Below are 10,297 nucleotides of genomic sequence, written 5' to 3' on the forward strand. Positions count from 1 at the left end.
TTGGTTCTCCACTTGTAAGGTAACTTCCTTCTCTTCATGTGCCAATATATATTTATGCCTGTTTCTGTAATTTTCACTCTATGCACTCCTCGTTGTTTTCTAAATGGACAATCAAGCTAGTTCTCAATTACTGAGGGACAATCTCCACTCATGGATATATTTTGCTTTCCACAACCAAATCTCTGTACAACTTTTCATGAGTGATGTACCCGAGTATTCGGATTCTAATATCTAAACTGTATTGTTAAATTTATTCACCTAAATTTGGGTTATTGCCGATTATGTACGCTATATAGCATATGACTTTTAAAAATCTAATTTTGTATTGGTGGATAATCTAAGTACAGACACTTTTCCCAACCTATATACTATATAATTTTTTTAACATTAGCTTCAATAAAATGTTATTAATCTTTTCTTCTGACCTTGTGAACTTTATTCTGGCACAAGTCCATTTAGGGAAACTGGAGTAGAACAAGATAAATAAATTGTAACGTTGACTGACTTACTTTGGTTGATGAAGTAGAACAAAATATGCACACAACCTTTAAAGCCCTTTCAGTCAGTAATATCTTAAAGAACCAAACATATAATTTTCAGCATCTATAAAGATTACATACCAAAAAAAACTATTTAAAAGAACACTGACTTCAAAGTCAAGGCCTCAGACATTAGGAAATACCAGAATTAAGATTGCTTGTACAATGTTCAGTCAGCCCCCTTGTGCATATGCAGCATGATACAATCTTTAATACAGTATCACATACTCTTTCCATAGGACCTTTGCCTCATTCAACGGAAGAGAATTAAGTATGAACCAAAGACCTTATTTAAAAAAAAAGTCTCCCCCAAAACGGGCCTATAAAAATATTTGCATAGATTAAAACATTACAAACAGATTTCCCCTCTAACAACTCAGACTGGCAATGTAAAAAACAGTTCATAATTACTTTTCCTTCATGCTCATCATGTGGCATCACTGTCAAAAATTACTGCACGAGACCCTACTCCTGTACTTGACTCTGCAATAAAGTTAATGAGTCTCTGTGCAGGTGCAGGGCCTATCCCTGTAGAAACAAATTGCAGGGTTAGGGCCCAAATTAATATACAAGCCTATTTTACCAAAAGCAAAAAAGGACCATTTAAAAAGTGAAAATGTTTGTATTCACATTAGTGATACTTTACTAACAACTGGTCACTTTCAAATTATTTAAATTGCAATACAAGAAGCTATTTAAGTTTATTGATTTAACCATTTTAAATAGAAAATCAGAATTAAAAACAGCTCAACTGCAATTGAATTACTATTTGAAGCCAGTACTAGGCTAACAAGTTGTTTTTGTTTTTTTGTTTAAAAAAGGCTTAAAACTTCTGCTGTAGGTGGAAGGATGTGAATGACAGCCCAGGTCAACTTGCAGGATCAAGGCCTTTAATGAATGTTTCAACAATACTTCATATTTAGTAAGATTGAACTTTATGGTTATATATAAATATAAAACCAAAGTGTATTAGTGGGTGTATCTTGAGAGTATGGTGGAAATGTTATCTTTCTTCATCAAGGGGGCTCACCCACCTTTAGACAAATCATTTCATGACTTAGGTGATGCTTTTGGATCCAATTGCTCCCAAGTTCTCAGGTGCCACTGGGAGCAAAAAAATCTGTTTTATGTGCACCTGTAAAGGCTATTGTGATAATGTCTCTTTGATGTAAAGCTTGCTGCAGTTATCCATGCATTTTTAACCCCGGCTGGCTCACTGAAATATGCTCTATGGCAAGTTTGTTCCTGAGTGGGCTTCAAGGCTATAGCCAGAGCAAAATTCAGCTAGTCTTAAAGCTCAGTGGGCATCCATATGGGTACACCACATTTTCTGTATAAAAAGAATTGAGAAAACATATACAGTTTAGAGTTATATAATAATCAGCAAAACCCTTCAGCAAATAATTGTGTAGTTATCATGTATTTCTATTCCCCATATAATTAAAAATATATTTTCCAGACAAAATTAGGGAATCTGTAGTTTATGCACAAATACCCAATAATGTAAACAGGCTTGGCAAGATTCAATTTCAATCATAGGTTTCTGTAAATGTTGATTTCACCTGACACACAGAAACTGACAAGGAAAAAAATCCACCCATTAGAGTCAATAATGCAGCCTCCCCATTCATCTAGCTAGCACCTGCAGAGATCAGGAATCACTGAACCTGTGGCTATGCAGGGAACCCTGTGCAGCCCCACTATCATGGCTCTACTCCCTCACCCTGGGAGCTGTACCTGGGCAGGAGCCATTCAGTAGGAAGGTGGACTCTCCCGTAACTGGTTGGTTTGTTGTCCTCCTCACAGCTCTGGCCAGGGGTCTCTGTGCCACCAGGTCTCTGTCACCCCTGCACCTTGTTCTCGGGTGCCTTGGACCCCTTGCCTTCCCAGAGAGCTCTCTGAAGCCCACTGTCAATACTGGGAGTCCCTTTGCTGTCAGAATTGCCCTAACCCTTAATTTCCCCACAAATGTACAAATTAAAAATAGTTAAAAAAAATAGGAAAAAACCCTGAAAAGTAAGAATCAATATTAAGTCAAAATTACAAAATATAAAAATCAAAGTCTGCCAAGCTTACTTGTAGTCTAGCTATGTAATGCCAATTACACATGCACAATGAAAAGATAAATATGGGCAAATTCTATTTACATGAATCTTTTAGTTCAATACTTGCTGTTATCCAAGTCTTGGTTAAATCCCCTGGTGTGAAACTCATACTCAATACCTCTCAACTTTCCACTCCTCCCCCTTTTTTCCCTAAGGGATTTTATGTTCACAAAACATTTTGAATAAATGTAGTTGTACTGTATAAAAACACATACATGAAACATTTGTGAAGTAGGCACTCTGATAAATTCATTGCTTAGAATGAGTACTGAACTTTCATGTGTGAAAATTCTGCCCTCACTTAGACCTGTGCAAACCCAATGAGTTGTACCAGAGGGCAGAATCTGGCCTTGCATATTCTATTGTTTTAATAACTGTGAGAAATATGTAGGAACTTTGAACTGAACTGTCTAGAAATATAACTTTACATAAAAACAGTTCTAAAGATCAATGCATCCTTGTTTACCCATTTCAGAAAATGTATTTATTTAATATCTGATAACTGTATTAGTATGTGCTGCAAACAGATGGCAGCAAGTCAGCTCAGTGGCACCAGAGAAGTGATTAGAGCAGGACACAAGTCTATGCCAGACATCTGCACTTTAAAAGGTGAATGATAAAATCCACTTGTAATTTAGCAATTAAGCAAGTTAGGGCCTATGTTGAAAAAGCTAAATAGGATTGGTGATGGGACAGGATAGAAATGTAGTTTGCTATTAAGAATGTTAATCACGACCACTGCTTTATATCTTAGCAACAAACGTTCCAGCATCTCCCACTCTAAAGAGAATTTTTTAAATTTAAATTATGGCTCATATTGCAAAGATTAACAAAGACTTTTTGGTGTGTTAAAGCACATTCCATTGCATGTGTGAGAAGGCAGATGAGACAGTGGTGGTAAACCAAAGCTGCTCTGCCTGTATGGGCTGCAGAAACGCTTCAGTCCTTTGGGTCTCATTTCTCCACATCATGAAACAGAGCAGCCCCAAAGCAGCATCAGAGATGGGACCTGCTAAGACAGCAGAAAAAGAAGACTGTTATCCTTTAGTGTTCTCCTGTCTGCCTTCAGACAGCAGTCGCTATACTTACGAGCACGATGCATTTCCTATATGCTCATATCTGCAATGAGCTTTTTCTTAAAAATTCCCATGGCTGTTGTAGCACCAGCATAACTCTACCAATGCTAGCACTAGCATAGACCAGTTGCCACTATATTACCTCCGTGTTGTATATACTTGGTCTGGGCAGGCCTAGACCACACTGTGGTAAAAACAACAGCCAGTCGATACTAATGCTCCTGCCATTGTTATCAAGGGTGAAGCTGGATGGGTGCTACAGTAACAATGAGAGAATTCAAGGGGAAAAGGTGCAAACAAGACTGCTGTCTCTCTAAGTAGGAACAAACTGGTTCTTGTAGCCATATCTTGTGTCCTGAGTGGTAGTGAAGTAGAACTCTTGAATACAGCTCTGCATGGATACAAAATTTGTATCTGCATCAGATCTGCAAAAATGGTCCGCAGATATTTGCAGATTTACAGGGGCCTACTCATGAACATGCAGCTTATTTCTAAGCTCAACTGTAAGTAACACCCATCATAATGAAAGGCATAATGAAACAAAAACAAAAAAAGACCATTTTACATTCACACAGCACTGCTTGTCCCGACATATTCAAATAGCTTGAACAGTTTCAAGAAACTATAAAGGAACTGATTTGCCGATCAATAAAGTGCTGCCATCTCTGGAATGCAATCCATCATTAATTCTGTGCTATTGAAAGCACACCAGTTGTTAGGAAGAGAAGCAAAGCATTATTTTCTCTACGGAAAGAGAAGTTCAGGTGAGAAATTGGTGAGAATAGCCCTGCTTCACATGAAAAGTGCAATGAAAGCTTTAATAGTGCATGCAGCCAGGACCTCTGAGAAAGTCTCAACATAAAGTCAGTACTTTCACCAGCACAGTAACTCCTATTAGTATGCGGAGGCACTGGTACAACACTGTCTTGATGACAGGAGTACAAGAGATAGTTACAGTGGTCTGATATTCAGGATTTACTACAGTCTAAGGAACCAATAAGAGATTTAAAATCCAATTATTCGGTTAACAAAGGCAGGCAAAAAAATCCAATAATACAGCATTAGTATTTTATGAGATACAGCTAATTAAAATCAATTATTTGATTACCACTTCCAATCTTCCCTAAATGTAATGGCTGTCATAACTGTTAAAACTAAAATCTATTTTCCATACCATCTTAACAGAATGAGAATCTTAGCTTCTACATGAGAACGAATTATTTTTCAACTCTAGCAGTGTGTAAAATATCAGATTCTCTAACTATCCCGTAACGGAAGTGGAGAAAGCAAGGGGGCAATCAGAATGACCTAATTTAAAACAGGAATGCCACCTAGTTTATTTTAAAAGGTAAATTATTTACATAACTGATTTTTAAACTTTGTTATGCTTCTGAACAGTTCTGCAAACACAAAGAATTAGTATATCCCGACTACCATGATTCCTTCAACCACAAGAAGTCTTAGAGACTCTGAGTCCCATTCTGCAACTGTGTCCATGCACAAGATGGTATCAAATGGCATGAAAATAAAATGAAGGCAACATGTCTGTAGCACCTATGGAAAGAGTTGTCAGGAGATCAGGACTCAAAATATCTGTCTTTACTGAGAGTGGAAACCACAGGAAGAGAAAAAATAGCAAAGATCTTTATTTAAAGTTTAGTGGAACTATTCATTGGTATTTCAGAAGAAAACATTCAACAGAAATAGCAGTGGAAGAAGCCACCCGCCTCGGAAATCAAGGTAGAGGAGTATAAAGTGATTTCGAGGGGAGGCAAACTTTCCCCGAGTATCAATCCTGGGCCTGTGATCAGTTCCTGAGCTGCCGCATGCCGAGGCGCGGTGTGTGGGAGGGAGCAGCGCCTGCTGGAGATGGCTCGTTGGATTAGGCACATGGTGTTTGAGGAACTTGGCCATGGGCGGAGGGGTTACGGCCGCCCCAGGGCGCTATTTACAGAGCCCCTCTAGCCGCTCCAGCGTGCCCTTCATGTCACGGATGCGCCTGGCCAAGGCCGGCACGGGCTGCATAGCCAGGTCCAGCTCCTCGCACCGCGCCACCAGCGTGTACATGGCTCGGATGCTGGTGTCCACGGCCTCGCCCAGGCTCTCCACGCCGTCGCGGTAGGTCTGGATGCAGCCCACGCTCAGGGCGGTCAGGGCCTGCAGGCCGCAGTGCACGCTTCGCAGCAGCTCATCCACCTGCGCGGCCACCTGCCCGGCCAGCGCCACCAGCTCCCGCAGCGCCGCGGGGTCTACGGGGGGGATGGGGCTGGTGGCGGGCGCGCTGAGCTGGATCTTCCGCTGCAGGTTGCTGGCTACGAAGTGGGTGAGGAGACCCTCGCGGCGCACGCTGCCCTCCAGCTCCAGCGCGCTGGCGATAGTGGCTCTACGACCTCCCGGCTGCCGCGCTCCCGCTCCGGCCGCCGGGCTCCGCTCGGCGCCGAGCCGCTCCTGCTCCCCGGGACCCTCTGCTTCCGCGGGAGGAACGCGGCGCCCCTCCGCCATAACCGCCGCCGTGCCGCTTCCTCCTCCCCGCCCGGCGCTCGTGCCCGCGCTCGCGCTCGCGCGGGCCGGTAATGAGAAAGCGCGCGTCACCCCCAATGATTATGCCTTTGTTGATTGACTAGAGTGTAGGAAAGGGGCGGGATCCACTCTGTTTATATCCCATCCGATTGGCAGATGCTTACCAAAAGAGGACGTTACTCGTTCTGCTTATCGGTTTCCGGATTGGCCTATTCTGAGGGCAAGGGGCGAGCCGCTTTGTGTTTGTCTCTCTTCTGATTGGAGGCGACAAGAAGAGGGCGCGCCCTGCAGTGTTTGTGTCTTTCTGGATTGGCCAGGGCGGGCCTATTGCGGCTTCAGTCTCTTCGGATTGGTCATTGCCAGAGAGAGGCGCGTCACTCGCTGTGCCCGGCTGTGTTGATTGGTGCGGCGGCGGAAGAGGGCGTGTGCCTCTCGGGTAACAACAGTGGGGCGCTGCTCGCCGTTCTTCTCACTTCTCCGCCATGTTCTCTTAGCAGCGGATCTGGGATTTCACCACCATCGAAGCCTATAAAGTCCCTGCGGACGCTCTGCGGCCACTTCCCAGCGCCCTCTCCTCTCCCACTGCGCAGCTCTGAAGACCCGACTCCCGCCATGGTCACCACCACAGCGCCGCCACCCTTCCTGGCCCGGCTCCCGGCAGGCACTGAGGACTCCCGGCGGCTACCCCCCAGCCTTTTCCAACGCCTCATGCGGGGGGACAACAACTGCGAGAACCAGCCCAGCTGCTGCCTGGCGGGGCCGGGGGGCAGCGCGCGGCCGGCGCTGAAGCGAGTGAGGCGGAGAAAGGGAAAGATCCGGCGTAGCCCTTCGGGGCTGCTACCGAGCCGCTACCAGCAGTACCAACAACACCGCGCTGGCCTGGGCAGAAGGGCCCCGCTGGGGGCCCCCGGCCCGGGAGACGTTCACGCTCTCCCAGCACCAGCTGTTCCCAGCGCCCCGGCCGAGGAGCCCCCCACATCGGCCCCCCCGAGACCGGCGCCCAGCAAGCCCCTCAGGAAGGAGGTATGGGGAGGGTTCGGGCTTCGTGCCGCGGGGAACGGTTCCCCTTCTCGCCCCGTTTCGGGCGGTGGGGGGGGGAGGGGAAGTTTCCGTTGCGCTCGCTCTCCCTTGGGGCCGGGGAGAGGTGCCGCTCGCGCTGATTGGTTCTGGGAATCCACCAATGCGGTTGGCGGCTGCGCCCAGCAACAGCCGGATTTAGCCTGGTGGCCGCGCGCCCGGGGGTGACGTGTGCGGAGTGCAGCGCCCCATGGAGGCGCCCGGCTGCCACGGTCACTGCAGCCGCGCCCCCGCCAGGATAGGGAGGGGGGCGCTCGGTTCCTGCGCTGGACGTAGGATGACCAGATGTCCCGATTTTATAGGGACAGTCCTGATTTGGGGGCTTTTTTCTTATATAGACACCTATTACCCCCCCGTCCCGATTTTCCACACTTGATATCTGGTCACCCTAGCTGGATGGGGTCCGGGCTGGGGCGAGGGCGAATCCCCCCAGAAGCGCGCTGGGCTCCCGGGGACTCATTCACCCCGTCCAGCAAGGGGAGTAGGAGGGAGTGACAGAGAACGGGAGGGCGTTAAGAAGACATCGCTTCTCCGGGCTGAGCGACCGGACGGCACATCCCCCGGCTCTTTGGCGGCCGAGTCGTGCCTTATTTGAATGTCTGTCTCTGTCTCTGCAGTTCTTGAAGAACAAGATGGGTAAGTCTGAGAAGGCTCCTACTCCCCACTGCCAGCCTGTTCACAGCTTACATCTCGGTGAACAGCCCAAGAGTAACAAACAGAAGAGCAAATGTAACATGCCACTCACAAAGATTGCATCTGTGAAAAAAGATGGAAGTAACTTTTGGCAACTTTCTGTGTCACCTGAGACAATTGAAAAGCAGGAGAAAACGCCGCTTAATAACACTGAGGACTTCAGAAGTATAAAATCAAAGAAACCTGGTTCTCCAACTGAAGTGAACCAAAAAGAAAATTACGCTGGCGCAAAGTTTAGTGACCCGCCATCTCCTAGTGTCCTTCCAAAGCCTCCCAGTCACTGGGTGGGATGCACTGTTGAATATTCTGACCAAAATAAGGAGCTGATGGCAGTCCATTTAAAAACTCTCCTAAAAGTTCAAGCATAACTCGAGATTTATGGGTAGTTACAAAGAGGACTCCAGCCAGGAAATTGAAACTTGTCTTGTTGCAACATGAAGTATAAAAGGACTGTCAAGTCTTATAATCACAAACTTTTGTATTATATTTTTTATGGCTGTGTAAATAATGTACATCATGTAATATGTGTATATTCTTGTTCATACTTTGAGAGGTACATTTTAGTTTTGTTATGAAAGGATGTATTTTGCACTGCCAAATGGTAGGTGTTTTGTATATAAAATATGGACAGCTTTAAATGTGTGCTTGACACTTGGAAAGACTTGACTAATTTGCACGAGGTAATGACATTTTGAAAGGAGAAAACAGCTCTCTAATCTCAAGATTCAGATTCAACTGTGAACAGCTTAATACACTACTGAAAAGTTTTGCAATCTGTGGCACAATCCATTGTAAACACAGTTTTCATCCAGATGTGAATTGTTGCTCTCTGCTCTGGAATTCTTGTTCATCCTTTTACCAAGCTAATTTTGGAATTTGAGTAAAGAATCTAACCCATCAATTTGAGCACTGCTTACTTCCTAAAAAGGAGGAGCAGAGCTTATTTGCCATAAATACAATTGGTTACCAAAAAAAAAAAAAAAATAAAAGTAATTTGGCCTCCCCTTAAGCATGTCTGTCTCTTGTGTGAATGTATTATAGACCTAGAGGTTTTTTAGTTTTCATTAGTTTTGAAATAACATTTCAAACTCTTGACAGCCCTTGTGCCAGGTACTTATTTATGCCAAATTAAACCTGAGTCAATTGTCACAACGATTAATTTGAAGGTTTTGAAGGATGTGGTTTTAAAACTTCAATTAAGTTTGAGAATTATAACTGTATTAATGCAACACTCAAACCAAGCCTGTTACCATCGACGTAGTAAGAACAGTCATTAAAATTAGCTCAAATTAAAGAGCTCCGGTGTGAGGACAGTGTGGTACTAAGAATGGTTTGTAGATGACTGCTATCTCAAACCATGTAAGGAAGAGAATGGAATATCTTAAAGTCCTTTTACGATGGAAAATTTCATTTGTCCCAGTTTATAGGCACTTCTCAAAATTTTACCCACTGTTTATTCTTGTCCCCTGGTGCCTTGAATATACTAAAACAGTTGGAGATGTAGAGGTCTGAAAAAGAAGTTCTGCTGAAGGAAGTTGCAGTCTCAGTAGAGTAAAGATGTTTTACTCTTCACAGTAAGTTAAGGCTAACTGTTGAGCATGCATATGGGCTGTCTACCCTTCAACTTCCACTGCTGATACCATGAGATTCACTTCCCAAAGTTACTGTGTTCTAAGACTTTGCTCAGAATAACAATACTAGTTAAAATGATTCTGAACTTCTGAAAAGTTTAGAACTAAGTGGTGGAGAAAAGGAAACTCCACTATTTAAGGAAATAAGCATTAAGATAAGTTTCTTTATACTATTGTATTTATATTTAGCTATCTGTTCTGAACTGATTTAATAGAACTTCAGTTTTACAAATAACCAGTTCTATGAACCATTTTCCCTAATTTGGGAGCTGGGAGGGAAGATAATCACATAACAAAAGGGAATGATGAATAGGTGTACATCTCTTAAGATTCTAAAGTCTTCAGTTTAGAAGTTGGTTTGAAGGAGAAGAAGAAAGTGATTCTGTTAAGATGTAGAATTTTATGAACTCCATCCCCCAATTAATTCATATAATTAATTAAATTGAGTAGACCCAGTCCTAGAACTTTGAGTCACTTTCAAAAATTATCCCTCTGTCCTATAATTGTCACCTTACATTTATTCTTAAATGTATTGCTTTAAATGTTGCTATAAAAACACATTTAACTCGGTCCAATTTACACTGTAATCTAGATTGTTTTATATAAATGACCTTCCCGCACTCCGCACCACCGCCCTGAGTTTCCTCCCACACTGT

General features: G+C 43.9%; 2 protein-coding genes across 2 annotated transcripts; one reads left to right on the forward strand and one right to left on the reverse strand.

The window, feature by feature from the left end:
- Positions 1–5,029: 5,029 nt before the first annotated feature.
- Positions 5,030–6,222, reverse strand: LOC119853368 (BLOC-1-related complex subunit 6-like). Its single transcript, XM_038396352.2, has one exon. It carries the CDS (start codon positions 6,220–6,222, stop codon positions 5,665–5,667), a length of 558 nt encoding a protein of 185 aa, XP_038252280.1. The 3' UTR covers positions 5,030–5,664.
- A 252-nt stretch (positions 6,223–6,474) lies between these two features.
- Positions 6,475–9,019, forward strand: PNRC1 (proline rich nuclear receptor coactivator 1). Its single transcript, XM_038396351.2, has 2 exons — positions 6,475–7,263; positions 7,935–9,019. The coding sequence occupies exons 1-2, from the start codon at positions 6,853–6,855 to the stop codon at positions 8,376–8,378; spliced, it is 855 nt and encodes a 284-aa protein (XP_038252279.1). The 5' UTR covers positions 6,475–6,852; the 3' UTR covers positions 8,379–9,019.
- Positions 9,020–10,297: the final 1,278 nt, after the last annotated feature.

Source organism: Dermochelys coriacea, chromosome 3 (assembly GCF_009764565.3).
Source record: "Dermochelys coriacea isolate rDerCor1 chromosome 3, rDerCor1.pri.v4, whole genome shotgun sequence".
Taxonomy (NCBI): Eukaryota; Metazoa; Chordata; order Testudines; family Dermochelyidae; genus Dermochelys; species Dermochelys coriacea.

Coding starts and splice junctions, on each gene's coding strand:
- PNRC1 (XM_038396351.2), top strand. CDS start 6,853: ATGGTCACCACCACAGCGCCGCCACCCTTCCTGGCCCGGCTCCCGGCA. Junction 7,264..7,934: donor GCAAGCCCCTCAGGAAGGAG/GTATGGGGAGGG, acceptor CTGTCTCTGCAG/TTCTTGAAGAACAAGATGGG.
- LOC119853368 (XM_038396352.2), bottom strand. CDS start 6,222: ATGGCGGAGGGGCGCCGCGTTCCTCCCGCGGAAGCAGAGGGTCCCGGG.